This window comes from Plectropomus leopardus, chromosome 1 (assembly GCF_026936395.1).
Source record: "Plectropomus leopardus strain MGB_pleo_1.0 chromosome 1, ASM2693639v1, whole genome shotgun sequence".
Lineage (NCBI taxonomy): Eukaryota > Metazoa > Chordata > Actinopteri > Perciformes > Serranidae > Plectropomus > Plectropomus leopardus.
Window position 1 is genome coordinate 37,268,003 of NC_142176.1, and position 22,386 is coordinate 37,290,388.

Below are 22,386 nucleotides of genomic sequence, written 5' to 3' on the forward strand. Positions count from 1 at the left end.
TCCATGAAAATTCGACTGAATAAACAGTAGAGAACTGCACAATGTTTTGCTTTTATGAATATTTAATTACTTTTGTCAGTATTCCTCTGGCTCTGGCTCGAGGCCATCTTTATCACACTTTCACTTGGCATGTCTGCATGGGTTGACAGTTTAGATAACTTATGTAAGAAAGAAAAAAAAAGGCGGTAGCTTTAAGTTTCTCTGCTTTTGGTTTAGTCAGCTTCTTGCAAGGCAGCACGGTATCATGAGCTTGGGAGAGAAAAACTGTACACACACATTTATAGAAGAGACATTGAGAATTTCGATGATGAGCAAGCAGCATGTTTGTGAAGAGAACAAGAAATTTGAAACCTCCAGGGAGGAAACACACACAGGCATAGATAAGGAGGAGGGACGGCAAAGCAGGAAAACAGCAAGCCTCTAATGTGCTTACTTTGCACTGCTGCACACTTAGTTTTAGACACAAACACACACACACAACCATTTGTTTTAATACCCAGCCATTTTTTTTATTTTCTATATACACCCAACTGTACACACTGTTTTGAATGACATAAATTTACCCTTAGAAAATAAAAAAAGTGCAAATATCACAGTATGTAATAACTTACTTGTGGTTTCTACATGAGATGAAAGAAATGTCCTACTCAATGAATTTTCCTTTACACAAAAGTGAAATTTCTTTTTAAAATCGGATCACATTCTAACATCACATCTAGTTAAAATTACCCTAATTTAAATGCAACTTGGTCCATTTATGTTAAACATTTTAACTGAAGGTCTGAATACAGTCTGGGAAAAAATATGGAGTCATATATTATAAAACATTCAGCTATTATTTTATAATGCACAAGCCATATATATAATGCCTTCTATTATGCACATCAGAACAATACAAAAAAGAACTCACTATGGTTCTATAATTAAAATTTTTTCAAAGGCTGAGAATCTAAAGTGCTAAAAAGATTTAAAATGAGCTAAAACACAAAAGCATACACAGTACAAAATAAAAAATAAAAAGCTTATCTAAGGTTCAAAGAGAGCTTCAATAATAATATAGCCTATAGATTTTCTTTGCTGACAACTTTACAAAAATGACAACACAGTACTATAAAGCTTAACTTTACATCCAGTTTACCATAAAAAAAATAAAAAAAAATAAAACAAAAAAAAAGTTTTCCCTTCTTAAACTAGACCCAGTCTAGGTATTCTACAAATACAAGCTCCAGGCCTGTATGACGAGTTCCTGAGTGATGCTGTCATTCCTTCTCTATTTCCCAGAGAAGAAGAATCAAGTATCTTTTTAATGATGTTTTGACAGCAAAGTGGATTTTGTTGATTAAAATACTTCCAGCAGAGTGTGATTACAGTAATCTCCATTGGAGGTCTCTAAGGGTCTACCTAGACCCTTAGACGCAGGACCTGTGCAAGCTCAGGTCCACATTTTTGCTCTGAGTCAAATCTCAGTCTGTGAGTGGTGGTCATGGGTCTGTTCATCATTTTGTGTAATATCCAAGTATGGTCTCTTGTGATCAGTGGAGCTGGAGACAGAGCCGAGGATAGAGGATAGCTCAACAGTGTTCCTAACCTGGATTAATTTGATGAAAAAACATTTTACATCTGTCTAAAGGAATATAAATGATTGAGGAATGGACTCATATAGACTCCATGACTGCTTCAAAGGCAGGGAGTCAACTTTTTTCCCCTTTTTGTTTCCCATGCCGGTAAATCTGAATGAACTGTACTCTGATGCTCACGGTTTCCATAAATTGAACTGCACAATTAATGGTGGACAATCTAAACAAGTTACTGATGTGTCACATGACAAAAGTTCAAACTGGTATTATTTTATATGCGATCTAAGCAGCTTGCAACTACCATAAACTGTTAGCACAAAAAATGTGAAAATTGAAAAACACAAAAAATAAAAATAGACATCTGCAATGTAATTAAACATTATATCCATTTAGACGAGGAAGAACAGTAGTCTGTGTTGTAAGCCTATCTGACATGGTATTTGAAGCAGTAGCATAGCATTTTTAGTTGCAATTTTAAATTACCAGGTTTGTTGAGTGAATAAAATAAACCCAAGACCCGAGATCCCTGAGTCCTCAGTCCTCTCCAAAATGCATCCTGTCGAATCTGTAATATATCAGGCAAATATGTGTCATGTAAATATATTTTTGAAACGTTCGTTTCAGGTCCGGTTGGATCACTGAATACATTTCCCAGGTCTTTTAGGGTTCAGGTCCATCATTTGGGACACGTGAAGACCTTTAATCTCCATCCATGTGCTTTACACTTTTCTGAGTCTGATCTGTAGCTCTACCTAAACAAAAATAATTTACAACAAAATGGATCAAAATGTTCTTCTCCTCATGAGATGGCTCATACGCACACTTTGCACTGATTAAGTCAATTTAACTTGATAATCTGGTGCTCCAGTGAGGTGATGTCTGTGAATTTCACTGTGTACTTGTGTTTACCAACCCAGGACACCAAGAATGAGAGCTGTAGGATGTATGGAGAGCTCAGTCAGCGCTTTTTAGAGTCACTCTTCAAATGTGGGAATTCACTTGACTCAGCTTTCCCAGGAAAAACCACAGCTGACAACTGACTTACGGCTGAAGAAAAAGTGATTCTACAGTGCCGCAGTCAGAGGTGGACCGTTCTTCTCCATTTTATCATTTACTTTGATAAGAAGACTATTTTTTTACATAAAAAGCTTTACTGCTGCAGATTTGATTTGCATTGATTTATGTGCCACACCTTTTCTTTTTAGGTCCATCTAACTCTTCTCCTGGGCCTGTAGCATGTGTTGCCTGGTGGACCCGGTGCTGGTGCTGCCGAGAGAAGAGCCACCAGCCTGTTTCCGCATCCGGTCCAGCATGAAGAAACGCAGCATCAGGAGGAAACCTGGGATAACAGACAAGAACAAAGGTGCAATCATTCGTTTTCCTTTTCTATTCTAATTTTTCAGTATCCCTAAGAGCTGTGCACTAAGTGGAAGGTAGAGAGATGGGTCAAGGCAGGTTTCAAATACATTTGTACAATTACTTTATTGCAATCTGATTTAAAACAAGACAATCTTCCAGTGGGAGAACCTAAATTAACTTGTTTCTAAATCAAATCTAAGGTAAACAGTGTTTTCTCAAATTAAGAAAAATAATAACTATAGGATATGACACCTTTAAAAAAAAAAAAAAAGATTCAACCTGCATGCTTAAGGTGTAGACTGTGAATAAAGAACTTGCTTCATTACCTGGCACAAGATGTTTGTGTATGTATTCCAAAATTTTCAGGCATTTCATCCGCATTTTAGTATTACTGTGTTGATAAAGGAAATGTTTGCCTGCTAGTAATCCCTGGTTTCAGTCCCGAATTAGTCAATTAAGAGTTAACTGGATGCAACTCATCACTTAAGGTTTTAGTTGTATCATAGCACCAAGTTTACAAGACTTCATATGAGACGAAATAATGTGACAAAATTGATTATTGCTAAGAGTTTACTGTCTGTGACCATCTTTATACTATACTATCTTCTATCTATACTATACTATCTGCAACATGTTTTTACACTTTGGATTTTTGTACAGATTAACATTATGTGTGAGTCTTAGAGGTGCTAGTAGGCGGATACTGTTACCAGTCTTTGTGCTAAGCTAAGCTAACAGCTCCTGGCTGCAGTTAAATTTTTACAAAACAGATATGAGAGATATTCTGGTTTTCTCATCTACCTCTCAGTAAGAAAGCAAATAGGTGTATTTCTCATAATGCTCAAGTACTTCCTCACATATTTACTGTACAATTTTTGTGCATAAAGTTCACCTTCTGTAAAAACTAGGCGTGCCATTTGGCAGAGAAATTCTCTTACTGAACTGCAAATGTGCAGCAAAAATGGGGTTAACAGGTTGAGACCTGAATCAAAAACAAGCGTCCTGCATGTGAGAGGAAACAGCTTTTCTTCTGATAGGCACCAGTAACAGAAGGCCTTGATTAACCATAGCCATTGTCTCATTCCCACACTGATACAATGGACCACTGGCTCCAAATACACAGCCACAAATCTCTGAGCCAACAATGAAAATACCCCAGACTATATATAGTTAAGCCTTGTGTGAAGGTGGTAACGATAAGATGATGATAAAAAATGTAGTGTGTCGTGGTTTATTTCAAGTGTTTTTTCCATGTTGGATCAGTGTGTTTGCCTAAGTGACAAATATGTGTCTGGTGACACAGTTGAATGTCTGAAAAAGCAAGTCTCAACATGATATAAACCTAAGCAAACACAGACCTTGAAAAGAGTTGAGGGTGCAGGAGAGGAAAAGAATGAAGTCAGAGAGGGGCCCAAAGTCCAGGAATGTCAGACCCCAAGTTGTCCCGAAGAGACAGCTGAGGCCCCAGATGCTGAAAAAAGCCACACGGTTCTGCCTCCATTCATCTCTGGTTCGGATCTTCCTGTAGACCAGGAAGAGCATCACAATGCCCGAGGACACCAGTATAACCAGGACTGTCATATTGGTGAAATAGTGGGCCAGCAAGGCACTGTAGGTAGTTGTCATCCAGCACCTGAAAACACCAAATACACTCAGTGAAGGAAAAGCAAATAATCCCCAAAAAGGATGAATAAAATGCTACAACAATATTCAACAGACAGTCCACCATGCTCCTGTTGAAGACAACTGTTAAATCATGGGATGTGTAACTTAATAATTTACTGTTTTATTTCCACACTATCCAAGCATTATGTTTCCCCCAAAAAAAATATCTAATTGAATGAAACAATCTTGCTTACATCAGATAGGGATTGTGGATGTCATCGCTTGGCACCACCTTTCTCACTCCATAAATGTCACCAACTGCAGCCAGGATGATTACAGGAACAGCAGGGAGAACTGAAATTTTCAAAGTTCATATATTATTATGATGTTAACTTTAATGCACCATGAAGTACATTTTTAGAGATATTACTTAAAACACTCACCAAAGCCAATCAGGTTCCATATATACGGCTTTGGTGAGGGGCTGAAAATCAAGTAGACCATCCAGAAAGTGTAAAAAATTTCTATGCCCATCCAGGTGAAAGAGCTGAGTAGGGTGTAGTGGAGGCTTGCCCCCACCCAGGAGCACATGCTCTCCCCAACCCCGTTGGCAAGTACTCCAGTAAAGAAGAAGAGCAGATTTAGAAGGGCGAGAGACACAGCTAGGCCTAAGTGGATGGGTATGGACTGTTCCTTAGATCGCTTGCTGGGGGGAGAGTGAAATGGAATTGACTAGGTTACTTAATTGTTAAAATATAGCATATAATATACATCTTTTTTGGTAAACCGCATAAGCCCCCGAAAAGTACTCTTACCTCTTTTTGCAGAGAAAAATTATGAGAGCTATGCAGCTGATCACAGACACAGCACAGCCCAGAGATGTAATAGCAGTCAGGGCCAGGAGGTGGCGCACTGGACGAGGCTCCATTTGCTGTCAGTATATGAGGAGCAATGAACAAGTCATTCATACATCAAAATATGAGTGTACACGTTTAATTCTCTATGTATTGCTGTGTGTTTCTTCACCATAAATTGATATGTTTGATTATGTCTGTATGTGTATATAAACTAATTCCTGTAGGCTGTTGATAATTCTTGGTAATAAAATGTTCCTGTATCACATTACTTTCTGTATGTTTTGTTTCTTGTGTGAAAAAATAGCAGTCTTTCTGTTGTATGTCTCACCACAAGTACAGTAAAGTAGGTCAGATGGTTACAGAGGCACTCCGTGTGTTTAGCCCCTCTCAGTTTTGTCTCACATCCATCCACCAACCAATTGACCTGCAATGGATCTGCAAAAAAAAAGATATGCATTTAAACATACTTATCTTGCATCTATGGTGAGTGACAGTAAATAAACAGGAAAATCTTCATATATATGTTGAATGAATATTGTTTATGAGGTTGGTTCTAAAGGGCTCCAACCTTTCCTGGTGTCCCATGAAACACACTTCCTCGGATATTTTTCCTGAAACGAAAAGGGAGAGAGAGATGTGGGCTGTTATCACTTTCCATTAGGATGCCACACATTCATATTTATAGTAATGTTTCAAGGTAACAACTGCCAATTGATTCTGCAGTAACTGAAAGATCTACCACTGTCAATAATCATATTCACTACTTGTGTCCTTGCTGCATAATGTGTCTGTAGTCTGTGTTTAAACACATTGTCACAGATGGCTGAAGTTACCACGTAAAAATAATGTAGACCACGTATGACACTGAACAGTGGGTTTATGTGCATGTGTGCGCTGCAGAGAGGAAGCAACAGACTGTCCTCAGAGTAGAAACATCATCACCATTTGTTTTTGCAAGATGTGAGGCAAGAAAAGAAACCTTCAAGTGGTTTCTGTGTGTTCTCTGTGTTCATAAGTTGAACTGCTGGAGGCCAACATCACAAAACTGAATAGAAGCCTCTTGTTTTGGATTGACAGCATCCGCAGCAAACCAACATTTGAGAAGTTTGTGAAAAATATCCAACTCTACTGCTCATAAAAGCAATATGTATCTGTGGTAACCATTAAAGTAAGATATGGACCAGCACATATTTTTGCTTTAATTAGTTAATCACTCAATTCATTGTATTTAGCTTTATATACAGGCCAGTCTGGACACTGATCACACTGATACAGATAAAAGGGCACTAAAAGCACACAAACTTACAGGTAGGACATCATGGTAAAAGTCAATCTTAATTGGCTCGGACAGATCAGTGATGACCTCGTTCCCCACATTGATTTCCACCACATCATCAAGAACCCTGTTCTTCCTGTGACCGTCCTGGAACACACACAAACACACATCTTTATCTGTCACCTGATATAACACAGTCTACATATTAATTCACAGAACTTCAGTATATCAGCGTCAATGTATGTATTGTATCAAAGTCTTGGTTTGGATCAAGAATAATGGCACACAGGAGGCAGGTGTATTAAGTCATACTGACTTCTCCTCTCCACTGCCTGTGTTGACTGAGGACAAACAGAGCCTTACCTGGAACAGTGAGTTGTTTTTAAAGAAAGTGCAGACTACTTTGCTGGTGTTTTTTGCTGCTTTTTTGAGAGCAGGGGGGAGGAAGACAGTGGTATTGGACTCTGCAGATACACCTCTAGTGGCCTGGAAAACAGAGTAAAGACCACAGGGTTGCACAGTTAAAGACAGCACAGCAGGGTTTAGATCAGTTGTGCTTCATGTCAATACATGCAAAGTGAACACTGACACTATAAAACCACTATCCATAAACTGAGCATCAGTTCTTGATTATTACATTAAATACAGGAAGTAGGAACAATGACAACTAACTAAAATGTTCTCACATCAATGGCGAGTCTTGAACCGCCCTGTTGCTGTGCTTGTGAGAGTGCATCACAACCCCATGCTGTACACAGCTGTAATTAGTAGATCTGCAAGTGGGATTGCTGGGTACTTACACAAATGGCCCTATTTTAAGATACATAGTTTGGAGGAAAAATGTCAGCCTTTAAAATCCATCCTCTACTTGTCACTAAAATGCAGCTATCATTCACTTTTATGTGGTTAACCTCTTACCTATTTTCTTAACTAAATCACCACCACCCTTGACTTGAATGAAAACGTTTACACGGTTACTCATTCAGTGGGTTAAAAACCTGCTATAAAGTAAGCCCCTGATTAAAGATGGACATGAACAGTCACAGGAGTGAAGCAGCCTACTCAATTAAGCAGCATTATACTGTGAAGTGGAGACAAGTCAGCGCAATGCTTTCCATGCCCTCTGACCACTGTTGGTGCAATAACAGGCTTCAAGTGAATAAATGAATATGTGAGGTCATGAGTTAATTTTCAAATAAATTATGTATTATCAACTGATTGTCTATCTATAACCAGGAATGCTCTCTTTGCTGCCACTGATAAAGAACTTTTAAATTCTCGTTCCACCTATTGCTATCTCGGTTTTCCTAAACACACACTGAGCAATCAAGTCACTAATAAAGAAAAATAATCAGTGTTTTGAATGACAACATGTACATGCACACTAATGTTCTTTTTTATTGTGGATATCAAAATATTCCAAATTTGATACCGGTCATGTAAACAACATTTTCTTTGGATATTCTGAGTAAGGCCTTTCATCTTAAAATGTGGGATATGCTGATAGTATTCTGGTTTTAGGAGCATTCTTTGGATACAGTGCATTCGGAATATTGTCTCTGTGTCTAAACTGTTTTTTTGTTTTGTTTTGCCACAGTTTAAAACCATTGGGCTCTTGCCAGTTTACAATCCACACTGTGCAATGTTATGGATAAGTTGTACTCAAATCAACTTGACAACAGTGTGCAAGACTGGGGTAGAGACATGCCCAAAAAACCCCCCAAATTTCTGGTCAGAGGGGAAAACACACCTACTTTTAAACATTGTGTAAGACTTGGAATCAAAATATTTTGGAATATGCACAAATACCACAACTGCATGGAATTGCAGGAATATAAGTGGAATATCTATTTTCATTAGCCATATTAACAGCTTAGCAGGAAAATTGTAACTTTGGTGATAAGCAAAAAAAAATGTTTGCAAGGACACATAGTCTGCTAGCTTATGAAACTCTTTGAACACACTGATGTTTTATACATAATGAAAAAAAAAATCTCTAAAATTCTATGATTCCAGCAAAAGACGCACACAAGCACAAAAAACGGATGTATTTGAGTTTCTGTCTCAGAGGAAATGTGCTTAATTTTTCAATATGTAGCTAAAAAGCAACTCAAATGAAACCAGTGTAGCCACAATTGTGCTGATGTGGCCTGTGCACGCTGCAGCATATGTTAACACATGACCTGACAATGTGGTGTAAATTCTAAAGTTCAATTTATTCTTGAGCTAAGAAACAGTTTATACTTTGATGTAATGATATGTTTGAAGCTCCTGAACAGCTACCAAATTGACCTCCTTGTAACATTGGTCTCTCGACTGCTGTTTCCAAGAACCCAAGCATTAAACAGACTTCACACATCTACAATGTGTGAGTGTTTGCACGTTGGTCTTACAGGTGATATGACGTTTTCGCCTCTGAAATCCTTCTTCATCTCCACCTCGTAGCTGCGAGCGCAGGGATGCTGAATATGAACCCCATCCCAGGACATCACCGCAGTCTCTTTAGCTCTGGACACAAACATCAACACACACCATGATATTACGTTAGAAACTGTGGTTCCATATGGCCTTCTCAAAGATGCAAGGTTATTTTTGTAACCCCCACCCCTACATAGTATAAAAAGTAGCTTCCTGTTTGTGGTAAAGGTTCCTTTGATTACAGAAAGGTTCAAAACAGTGGCCTTTGCAATTAAGACAAACTCATGTGAAAAAGGATGTTGACAAAAAAAAGTTCAATGCTACTTCGGCAGTAAATGTGCATTTGAGAAAACAGAGAGAGGAAATTACATGTTGACTTGGGTGGATCCCTGGCTCTCTTGACTACACAATGCTTCTGCAAAAAAAAAGGCAAAGTGTAGAATTAGACATGTTAAACTTTAAAATGTTCACACTTAAACAGAAATCTGACTCTAAAGTTAATTCACATTATCTTTGGAGTTTGGGTTGAATTAAGTTTTGAGTCCTTGTGTTTAAAATGTAATCCACTGACTTAAAGGAGCAGATAAATAATCTGTGTACAATCAGTAAAACCCTTATGTTGCTAAATATATTCCATTTATAGATGTACTGTAGACAACATTCATTCTTCCTTACTGCAGTCGATGGAATGTGCATCGAACTTGTAGGCTGTTCGAATTTTGCTGGTGACAAAATCATTTTTGACTATAGCATTCATGATGCCGTAGGCTGCTTCGGATGTGTTGGGACCATCAGACAGATCGGTGCAGCAGGAGCCCTGCACACTGGCAGGCCAGCACAGAGTGAGGTTCTTCCCTCCAACCTGTGCAACAAAATAAGAAAATAACAAACTTTTATAAAGCTATTTAACAAGGAACGCAATTAAGACGATAGCATAACTGGAACTGGAACGCTTTTCACTTGGTATTTCTTTAAGTCGAACACATTTCATGTACTTTCATTTCAGAAACCTTCTACTTTACAGCCTGTACAAACTGTCCTTGCCATCCTCTCACATTTAACCAGTTTCCAAAATGCAGTGCATTGCTACAGTATAAATCTATATATTGCTCACTGCCAGCTCATCACACACACACGTACAATACAGTGGACCGATGCAATGTCAATATTGTATTCTAATTGTTGACTGGTGAAGGAGAATGTACTCCATTGAAGCATCATTTTATGTGTTTTGGCCAATAGCAGATTGGCATAAAAAAAGTAGTACATTAAATTCACATTACATTAAAGAGATTGCACCCTGAGGAGGACAGCAGACTGCCCCCCCACCCCATCCCACCACTCCACACAGACTGCCTGTTCCCCTTGAGCCTGCCCTGTAAGTGTCACTGTCTTTCTCTTAATCACAATTTCAATAACTGATTTTGAAAATTAATTTCATAAATAATATGATGATGATCTTTGTCTTGGTTGTGAAAAAATATAGTGGAAGCAACCTCCTCTGCCTCTATGCAGCAGCCTCGCCTGGTTTACAAATCCTCACCTCGCCTCCTTCTTCCTTTGTCTGATTCACCTGTAGCTTCAACTGGTCCAGCAATGGCTCCCAGTACAGACAGAAGTGAGTTTCCTCCCCAGAACCAATTCCAAGGTCCTTGAGGAGAATCACATCAGACTGCCTACACTGAGCTGTGATCTGCCCATCGATGGACAGAGTGCTTCCAGTAGCTGAGATGGACATCATACTACAGCCTGGGGAGAGGTTGAGTTTCAGGCTCGGGGAGTCATTGCCATGGCGCCAGGTGCCGCAAAATTTCCAGTCCAGGTCATTTTCGCTTAAACCTGAAGAAGACAAAGGAAGGTGGACATTGACAAAAGGGGGCTTAATGTTTGGTTCTAAGCATAATGTATTTTTAGTAAATAAAATAGTAAAATAAATTCAATCTAAAGAAGAGTTGTGAATGCAACTCTGTGAACAAACATTCAAGGTTTACACACAGATGAGCTCACACTACAAAAAACAGCCATTATAAAATATGTTATATGTATATGTTATTTTACTGAAAATAAGGCACATTTTAAACCACATCCTCCAATATTCATATGGGCTTATAAAACTTTTAATAAGATTTCAGACTTGTGAAATGATGTTCAGAAAAAAACATATCATCAGCACCAAAATTACAGTACATGCGTCTGCCTGTGGTGGTGTGTCAAACTGTCTCAGGTGAGTGCACAATAGGAAAAAGCCAATATGTCAGTGCAGTAAAACAGAGCCCTGTGTTTGACATGTGCACATATATGTTTAAAATAAAAATGCAAAATTCAACCTACGTGTGTGCATGCATATGTGAGCAACACTGATGTTACACATGCTGTCTGTACTCTTGCAGAGTTTTTTAAACAGTTTACAAAGGCCAATTTACAACAACAGATAAGATTCTAAATGATTTCTGAAGATCATTTACTAAACCTCAGAATCTGCTATCTCTTAATGAAGCCCATCCTACCTTGCTTCAACATACTGACCCTCACACATTTCCCGGTACAAGTAAAACTGCATTGGTGGAGTGGAATTATCGGAATGTCGGCAGAATATTTTTCATTTTCATATATAGGAGGCACATGTTCCTGAAATTCACATTGCTAAATATTAAACATAACAAACTATAGCAATCAGGTCATAATTCCAATATATACATTATATGTTATCAATTGTGCCATAATACTGTTACTTACACATATACAGAGAAGTTACAGGAATTTAAAGTTGCTGTGTTTTGCTCACAAATATGAATATTGGTCGGAAAATGCTTCAAAATCTAATCAGATCATCTCCTCCACAGAGGAAATGTGTGGTGTCTGTTTGAAGTTTCTACCATACGTCGTATCTGAATATCTCATCTTGAATGTCTCGTCTTGAATGTTTCCTCTCATGACAACGTATACCATACACAGAAACAGGCAAGGCGGAGCTACAATATGTTGGTTACTTGTGACAAATAAAGTAATGCTCAAAGAGTTAATTAAGATGAACATGTTTTGTTTTCCCAGTGTGGTTATCTTACCTGCAGAGATGAGGATGATCAAGATGAACACAACCCTCACGATATCTGTGAGTCGGGGCTCCATTGATAACAGCTGTCACTGGAAAGCAACGAAAGAGAAATACAGTTGTAAAAGAGGAACCATTCATTAGTTTATCCTGCATCGGCAGGGACAATCAGCAGATTGGAAACTCCACCGCTGTGCATTTTTTGACAGATTATGACTCTAAAAGGTCAATGAAACACAATCATACTGTTTCCTTTACATTCACTCTATGTGCAAACACACATTCTTTATAAAATAAAAAGTCCCTATCCAGAGGCGGCATAGGTTCGACATGACACGTTTTTTTTTTTAACGATACTATTCTTATCCAGACGCCTGCTTTCTTATCTATACTCTCTTATCAATGAATACAAATGAGTTCATGTCAAAAACCCACAAAGGGGACCTTTCTGTGCTGTTATCAATGGAAACAGTCTTTCTCTTTAACGGGCACATGCACACATCCTAACACACAACCGACAACTCAGTCATTCCATCAGCTGATAGTAAGATTTTACTCACTGCAGGAAGAAAGACACTGAGCTGATACTGACTATTTTAATAATACACTGTAGACATTCAAGTATTTAGAGTAGAAGAAAATACAATATACATTGCCCTAAAAAAAAACACTTTGCATCATTTTAGACTTACTGAGAACCATGTGAGTGTGACCACACAGCATGTGTCAATTTACCACACTCACACGCACACGTCTGACTTTCAGACTGTGTCTCTCTGACTTTCTGACATTTTCTACTGAACATGCCAACTCATTCCAGACAGCTGTGCTCACACAGATGTTCCAGATTTATGTCATTTACCAACTTTGTCGGATCATGGTCAAACCTTGCAATTTAAAATAAACAGACACCACATCATCACACGACAACGTGCGAGAAGATACAGACTCTGAGTATGAAAGGGAAACAGAGCTGTCGTGGTTGTCCTTGACATCACAAGACAGGAACCGGCTGAACCACAGACAAAGCAGAGAGGCAGCGATGGAAAGAAAAAAAACAGACAAAAAGAAACAGAGGAACATATCAAGCTGCATTGCCTAGGGGGGTCAACTGGCTATTTATAACTACATATGCTGAAACACACACCTGATACTGGAGAAGGACCTGAGCCGTGGAAAACCACTCAGAGACAGACTGATAAACAAACACACACAGTATGTTAAAGCAATATAGAGAAACAAGCTAGGATAAATTTGTGTGGTATGTGACACTTCAACACTTAAACAGATGGCAAAGTTAAATATTTCAATACATGCTTCATTGGTATTGACTGTTTACTGTATTCAGGGACCAATGTTTAGCTCCAAAGTCATTTTAACAAAATCAACAGTGCTCACATCACTCTCCTGGGGACACTCGATCTTGCTTGCTAACCTTTAGCAGACATAGCATTTGCACACTGAAGTCAGAGTGTTAGGGAGCAGCAGATGAACAGATACTCAAAATAAAGAACAGACCTAGCCCTGGTCCTGTTCAGGATAGCTTTCAGGTTGATATCTTGAACCAGGCTTAACTAGCATTAGCATTTACAAGCCAGACTAACAAACAGACACTCACTATAGATGCCTTATCAAGCATCTATCAATCAAATGTCCGGTGTCTGCAAAAACATGCCCTTCTAAAATAAAAATTTCTGGCTTTAGGTTACTAAACCCCATTTAATACTGTAAATAAGTTTGGCCAATAGGTTAGCATGATAGAAAAGTTATATTTCAAAAATGTGTTTAAATATTATGTTTACAGAAACCTTTTTGATTATTTATGAAAATACAAGGGGGGCAGACAACCAGTTGGAAGTGTACTCAAACTGCATTACCAGAAGTTATTTTAAATATACAGCATGCTACATGACTACCACACATGAAAGAAAAAAAAAACATCTTGCAAAAAAAATGTTTTCATTATATTTATGTTTTACTTTATCATTCTACAATAACAAAAGATGATGCACTATAATACCTATAATTTAGAGTACTTTCATTTCAAGGCAAAGGAAGATAGTGTGAAACTGCAACCTCTGTGTATTTTACTCTGCATGACTTGTGGTTTTGGCACTTCCCTTTTTTAAATTCAAGAGCGACAATAAAACTTTATGGGGAAAAGGCACTAAGGTGTGACTTCACAGTGGTTTTGTTAAGGAACTAATATATAACACACATACACACACACACTGCTGCATATGCTGCGATCTTGCCCAAAACCTGCCCCTTTCTGCTCATTCTTTTTTGACATCATTTCCAAGGCTTACAGAATGCCTTCTTGGTTTCAGATAATTCCAGTGTCTGTTTTCACTTACAGAAAGTTATTGCTTTTTCTTCTCAATTTACAAGACACTGAATTCTATTTAATGGTAAGGATGTTACCAATAGATTACAGATGTGATGCAAAACATCAATCTGGAGAAATTCAGATGCACTCTAACTGGCTCAATTAAGCTATTTTATTATTTCACCTGGCACCCATTATAAACTAGGTGAATAGTCTACCTGGCCTGGAATTATAACATTATACCTCCTCAGGTGGTCTGCCCTGCTTGAATCCACTATGATACATGTATTTTTGTTTGTTTGGGTTTTTTTTTCTTCTTTGCTTCTTGCGATCTGTCTCTGTCTTTCTTTTGGTTACAGTTTTCTATTTGTACCTTGAGATAAGCTCATGTTTATGTCTTGTTTGATAAATGGGACAAAAATCTCTATGAAAAAAATGTTTAAATGATTCTATTTAAAAATAGAGGCCAATACCAAGAAATGGTTCAGGTTTGGTTTAGGCCTGACTCGCTCTCAATAACAAACTTCACAGTCAAACAGCCTACAAATGTGGTTGCAGTCTATTATGCTTACACATAGAGAAACTTGCAGCATGGCATATGTAGACTACATCTGGCAATTTGGCTGCCAAATCCAGCTAAATAAACAACTGAAAAATCAAAGTAATTCAGCAGATTAATTTGTAGTGCATAGAAAGTTACCTCAGTATAAATGATATTCCAAAATCTCTACCAGTTAAAAACGAAGTTGTCTTACTTTATATGTACATACCACTTTACTGCTTTATCACTTTTTATTCAAAATTAAGAACTTGACTATTGTTCAAACATGGGGAAAAAGTAAAATATTAGATCTGTAATCATCTCTATCAATTAAAATTAGATTAGAATAGAATATAGAGATACAGAATTGTTCATTGCATTAAAAAAAAGCTAAACAAAGAAAAAAAGCAGAGTGATTTTACTTAAGCTTCTTTAATAGATCAGCTGAATTGTGTCAACTGTCTCAATCTAAAATTCCTACAACAGAAAATCCTATGACAAAGACAATAAAGGTAAATTGGGATATTTTCAAAAAGTTATCAAAAATGTTGTTAAACTGCCTGGGGTTTGGTGATAACTACACATAAAAACAATTTCCACATCTGCTATAATTAGACCCAAGCAGGACTACGCAGTCATGTTTTGGGGTGAAGTGATGACACATTACTATACAACAAGATTCTACAACAGTCGTTTGGCATCACACTGCTGGTGAATTCACCGGCTGCATTAATGTGTCACTCACGTCAGCCCTGACTGCTTGTGATGGCTCTCTGACTATAGACAGCGTATTGATGAAGACTCGCTGCACTGAAGGAAGTGGCCAAAGTCACCCCACCCACAGCTTAAAGTAAGAACCCACAGTGGAAGGCTCAGTTCTCTAGAGATGTTTGAGAGAAGGCGAAAATGTCCCCCACTGACAACACAAACCCCTTTTGTATGTGTTTGCTGCCCTAAATGAACATGTCTGAAAATGTCTTACCACTACATAGAGTGTATATGTATGTGCATTTAACATAACTTTTCCTTTGGTGCTTCATAAGAGAACATTAAGTACGACTCAAACTACTTTAATGTCGCTCTCTCACATGTTTCAACTCGCTGAATTGCCACTACGTGTAAACTAACTCTCTCTCTACCCCCACACCCTCTCTATTGTCCCTGCATGGCGCCCAGGCATCAGCTCAGCGCAAGAATTTCCCCTTTTCTTTCACTCTCCAACCCTTATGTGGGTGTGTGAGAGGCACTGACCAAAGACTGGCATAAATGGATGTGTGTGCGAGACGCAGACTGGAACGCTGCTCACATACCAGCATTTCTCATTTGTAAGTACCAAGCGCACACTCATCTTGAAACTTGCTGCCTTACTGTGCTCGTCACTCCTACACTCATACAGGATCATATAGAGCCCTAATGTGTGTTTATGTGTCAACACATGCAAAACCTCCACCAACCCATGCATGTGTGAACGAGACAAACGCCGCAAACCCCTGACCTCCCAGTCTGTCACTTTGTGTTTTCCAGTAAAATTTTGCATGTGTATTCCCATCTGTGCGTCACATGAGGGTCTGACTCACACCCTCATATTCACAAGTCTCGTTTGACCTCATGCGAATTGGAATGGCAGCCGAAACAATGCGCGACACAGACAGCAGATAATGTTGACAGACAGAGAGTGGGCAAGGTACCAACTCTTTTCAGCAATGTCTGAAAAGTCTGGTTTTAGGGTGAAATGTCTCAAAAACTATTTGATGGATTGGCATGACATGAGTTTGGTGATCACCTGGCTTTTCTATAAGCACCATTATTGGGTCAACATTTCAGTTTGTTCTTTGCGTTCTACAAATGCTGGCATGCTAAAACACAGAGACAGGATGGTGAACATGGTAAACATAATACCAGCTAAACATTAGTGTGTTAGTATCGTCACACTGAGTATGCTGAGATTAGCTTTTAACTCAGAGCACCACTGTGCATGATGATGTCACAGGCTGCAGTTGTCCAAATTCCCTAGATAATTGAAGTTGTCAGGTCTGGCTATGAATTACACCAAAAGGCTGATTTTAAGCTTCAGCTACACCTATGATCTAAACTTAAAAACCCTGTGATATACATGACCTGTTTTCAGAACCTTAAAGCACCTCGAGAAAATACCACTTCCTGCTCTTCTTTAAGATGTTACAGCATCTGAATGTCTCATTTTCTGACTGCCTTTCATATCTGTTCTTCTATGTTGCTGACTGCTCCTCTGAACAACATTTTATTAGTAATTTTCATGTCTAATTTCTCTTGGAGTAAGGTGTCGCTTGCACAGCGCATTTCTGGTTCAGCTAACGACAAAGCCTGACACATCAAAATTCACATCATTATCTTGCACATGCATTCACAGTAGACTTTAAATTTTGTCCTGCATGAGTTTAACTTTGAATCCACCCCACTCCTCCACAAGCAGCAAGCAGCAGAGTGAAGGAGCAAAGAATGTGCACGGAAGCGTAATTTAAGAAACAAAAGCTGCTCTTTGTTGTCAGCCTGTAGAGCTGAAGTGACAGCGAGTGTGAATATGGGTCAGAGACCACTGGCTGGTTTGGAGGCTGTTTAAGCCAATGGCTAAAAGACACACACACACACACACACACAAAAAAAAACAAAAAAAAAAACAGACACACTCAGTCAAAATGACAGGGAGGGGACTGAGGTTTCTGACCACTTTGAAAATGTATATCTTGAAATCATACATATTTTAATTGGATATATTATTTCCAGTTCTTAAGGGTAAGGGGTAACGGTCTAAGTGACTGATGGGAACAACAATATTTGAAATTGATCCAGTATAAAGCCAGAATGCTGCACCTGGCAATAGTGAACACAGGCTGCAATGTAACCACTTTGGGCATGTTTGCACAGTTAATTTATACAGACTAAAGATTTTTGTTTTTGTATATATATAAGTACATGACAGACTTTTTTGTTAAAGAGTAAGATCCTTTTTATTTAACTAGAAACAGTTCTGAAAAGGCTACAGCCAAACTCACCAGACTCCATTTAAATAAAAAGCAGTTTATCACCATAAAACACACTTCATTCAAAGTCAGACAGAAAAAAAAATAGAACTCACAACAACTGTCTTGGTTTGTCTTTCCACTACTGGTTTGCTTGAAAACAACCAAACAGTGTCCAACTCTCAGAATAACAGTCTGAGCCTGCCAGTGGCAAAAACAAGCACTTTTTGGAGGCAAATTAGAAGTGCACCCTGAATAGTTACATTGCAGCCTATTTTGCTGCTGCTGGCTGCAATGGTCTCCCTCAGTACTGAACCAGTTTCAAAAATTGTTGTTTCCATTAGTCACTTAAACACAAAAATAGGGTGCAGGCTGAAATATACCAGTTTCACCCATTAAGAATTTTAGTAATAAGGACGGAATCAAATTAACAGTGTAATACACAAACCAGTCATGTTGGGCAAACTGGTTAAGAAAAAGACTTTCACTCTTAGTGCTGAAGCAACACATTGACCTCGACTGTCTTTTTGCAGGAGCTGCTGCTGTGAGAAGACTGCAGTACTACAGTGTTATGCATTGCTGCCAACATGGTTACAAGATAAGATTTGGGTTTGTTTTCCTGAGGCACAATACAAGCAGCAGCTGGTGACATGCTGATTTACAGCATATTAGCAGTTCAGGGCTTGCGTATAAAAACGGCGGCTTACAGTCATATACTGAGCGGAAACTGAATACCTTTCTGAAAGTGAGACTCATAACATCAAATGGAAAGTATTCCTATGAACTTTTTTTTTCCACCAGATGCAACAAACAAATAAAAGCCAGCAGAGCTGTGTCAAAGCAGGAATGAGCATCAAAGCTTTCTGCACAGAAACATTTCAACTTGAAGTGAAAGACATAATATTGCTGATATGGCATTTCCCCGGGGCTACAAAGGACCTTGCATTCTTTGTGGCAGCGCCATAGTGATGCAGTGTCTGCATGAGTGTGTATGTGTTCCTTTATCTGTATCTTGCCGTTGTCTGTGAGGAAATTGGAGGAGCAGGTGGAATGCTGCAGATATTTCCTTTGGGGCTATGAATGAATCAATAAAACAACACACACACACACGCGCACACACACACACACACACAGACAAAAGCCAGCATGTTATTAGGGCCTAAAGCACCCCCAGTGTGGCATTAGGTGTGGGTCACGAGGTCTGATTTGCCATCAGGGGCTTTCTTTTCCTCATTATGAAAAATGAAGTCAGCACAAAAGAGAAGTTTTTTATTCTTACAATGAGTCACACATCCACTGCAATATTTGCATTTCAAGGGCTGAAGCGTTTGGAAAAAAAAAAAAAATCCCTTAACTTCACTTTCAGTTTCAAACACCAAGCGCTCATCTGATCTGCGCTGCTTTACAAATGTTTAAACTGGTGCAATGCCCATATTTTTTTTAGGCTTTTTCACACTATGGTTTTTTTTGACTGAGTGAAGTCTTTTGATTGTGCGCCTCAGCACAGTCAGGAAACCGCATATGAGAGCTGTACTAAGAGCATGGTAGAGCCCTAAAGTCCCTGCTGCCTGTCTTTGATGTCTGCCTTTTCACATCGAACGCCATCATGGGTACACTCATGAGAAAATAATGCACAAGTCTGTGTTCAACCCTGTTACTGTAAATAATGACCCCCAGCACCAAACAAATAAGGGACTGTTCATTATTAATGAGCATGGAGGGGGTGGTGCAAAACAGGGGAGGCATTTCAAATAATTTTTACGCACCAGGGAGTTTTTTTTATTTGGCTTAGGGTAGAGACATTCAGCTTTAAATGGACATGTTTTATATTTATTTTAAATGCTCCTAAGAACTCAGCCCGCAAGTGGGTTTTTAAAGGCATATTTTCTTTAAAAATCTCCTAAACCACAACATTTATCATAGCCAGAAACAGTGAGATATGGTATTCTAATGACTGAGGGAGGATCATGCATTTCTCCTCAGTCACTCAGAGATGCCTGAAGAAATATAATTGCGACTCCAGGTAGGGTCATGATATTAAAAACAAAACCAACAAAGTCACGCCGCAGCCCCCTGTCTACTACGATAAATAAAGTACAGTCCCTACATGAATAAATAAGATATTAGCCCACCTACAATCAATTATATAGGCTATAGCAACTCAATCTATAACCGCAAAAATGGTGTTGCCCGTAAAAAAGTTGCCCGTAAGCAGAGTCAGGTTCAACTCATTATCACGTTACTCGACAGGACACGCAATTGATTAATTAAATTAAATATATATATATATATATATATATATATATATATTTACATATAATAGGTTTATATATTTTTTTCTTAAAACAAAACTGTTACACCTTAGCATTTAACAGTGATTATATGTTTAGGGTCACAAATAGCGTTGCAAATGAATATCAGTCATTTCAATGACAAATGAATTTTATTGCTTTGCATAGCATAGCTTGTTTCTACATGCTACAAATAACCTTAGTAACCTATGTTTCCTCGGCTTACCTTGAGGACTTTTCCTGTCAGCAGTCGAAGGATTCTGGTCTCCTCCTGAAAAACACAAGACTTCCTGATGCCTCAAGTCTCCAGATAAAATTTTGTCCCGCTGTTCCAAACAAACTGGACTCTGTAAAAAATGTCAAAATAGCTAACGTTTCAAAGCGCAGTGACAATCTAGGATGGACGCTTAAATTCAGTGAACCACATGAACTGAGGCTGACCAGAGGGGAAAAAAACTTAATTCGTGTTGACTCGTAGTTTTTCAGGTCATTTCTTGCGTCTTCAACACACGAGACAACGCTGAAGATATTTAAAAAATGGAAAGTCTTGAAGGGCTGATCAGAGTCGTCACACACAGCCTGTGCTCGCGGACACTATCAGTGCGCGCGAGGTGTGAGCAAGAGCTGATGTGAAGGCAGCTACGATGAAAGGAGTACAGTTTCCGATATTGACTTTCACAATACATCTCTCAACCATAGACAGTGTAGGCTCTCAACCTGACATGCAACCTGAGCGGCGGAATAGAGAAGCACTCTTAATATAACTGTGTATGTATAATTTATGTAATCTTATCTTTCCCTATTGTTTTTCCTTCTAAAGGATAATAATTTAAAAAAAAACAAACAAACGTAAAAATAAATGAATACCATGATAAATCACCTCTTAAGTGTTTTTAGTTCTCTTACTTCAGACCCATATATTTTCCTGAAACTGAAGGGCTAATTTACAGATTAACTTTGTCTACAAATTTCTGGGATACAGAAGCTAAATATTTTAGTATTTATTATTGAGATATTATCATTTTTTATGCACAATAAACAAAATACAAGAGACAAATAGGCTACAGTAGGACTTGATGTTGATTTCTTGTGAAGGCAAGTGGGGCAAATTTAAGAATGATTGTAATTCTGGATTCATTCATTTCATAAAATAAACCTTGATGGTGCTAGTATGTATCACTGTTTTACTATTTATGGTCAAAAGTTTTTAAATGGTGTTCCAAATGCCAGTTAACAAAAGGCCAGGTAATAAAAGCCAGTGGCACAACTTTGGTGCCATGTGGGGCTGACTGCTTATTGCCCTACTGCACTTTGATTGGCTGCTTGCCAAGTTGTTACTGCCATCATCATTTGCTCAACTGGCAGAAATCACAGGGTCTAATATTGCTTTTAAAGAATATAGTTACTGTGGTCACCATGATGTGGATTAGCTTCTGAATCAGCATGAATTTAAAAATAGTAAGCCTTAAACCATAAGAAAAAAAAGGATTTTCACCTCATAGGGCCTATTGCTATTAAAAAAAACACTGGTTTAAGGAAAAAGAATTTGCAGATTTAATGTGGAGTAGTTCTGCAGAAAAAACATTGCTACATACTTTGTCAGAGAAGCATTTTTTTGCGTGCTGCGTGTTCTTTTTTGGAGAAGAATGGTCTCTAGCAAGCATAGTAAGCTACCCAAACCGACAGAGTATAGCTACAAACAGGGAACCGAGCATTAACAAATTATGGCCATTGTCAAACTGTGCTTTGGCATCTGTGCAAAGTAGTTGCTGTCCCACCATTTTTCATTTATTCCACCTAAAACACAACTGCTGTAGCCTATGCTGACTGCAGATAAATGTATACTCATTAATGGATTCCTTATTAAGCCAAGAATTGCAAGCATATAGCCTATTCACCCATATTGCAAAATTTCAGTTTAACACCATGACTAATGTAAATTGTGATTTTTTTTCACCCCAGTTAAAATTTGCGCCTTTATTTTGAAGGCAAAGTCATTTCCTCTTTGTATTCTATTGTTTCTCACTTGATTGCTGTCGGTCGAGCTGCAAGGTGTTGACGGGAAGCCAGACGGGGTGACTG

General features: G+C 38.4%; 1 protein-coding gene across 3 annotated transcripts; it reads right to left on the minus strand.

The window, feature by feature from the left end:
• Positions 1–483: 483 nt before the first annotated feature.
• LOC121941515 (adhesion G protein-coupled receptor G1-like) lies at positions 484–20,928 on the minus strand. 3 transcript variants are annotated; one of them, XM_042484331.2, is made up of 16 exons: positions 20,531–20,928; positions 12,158–12,236; positions 10,636–10,931; positions 9,768–9,954; positions 9,462–9,507; positions 9,068–9,182; positions 7,038–7,160; positions 6,705–6,821; positions 5,967–6,009; positions 5,727–5,833; positions 5,357–5,472; positions 4,985–5,247; positions 4,796–4,895; positions 4,295–4,569; positions 2,770–2,916; positions 484–2,142 (listed from the first exon to the last, which is right to left on the minus strand). In XM_042484331.2, exons 2-15 carry the CDS (start codon positions 12,219–12,221, stop codon positions 2,789–2,791), a joined length of 1,980 nt encoding a protein of 659 aa, XP_042340265.1. In that variant the 5' UTR covers positions 12,222–12,236; positions 20,531–20,928; the 3' UTR covers positions 484–2,142; positions 2,770–2,788. The 3 variants fall into 3 exon arrangements, with proteins under 3 accessions (XP_042340265.1, XP_087937061.1, XP_042340256.1); XM_088080935.1 differs by having other exon boundaries at positions 484–2,916; positions 20,531–20,651; positions 20,746–20,927; XM_042484322.2 differs by having other exon boundaries at positions 484–2,916; positions 20,531–20,927.
• Between the last annotated feature and the right edge of the window lie 1,458 nt (positions 20,929–22,386).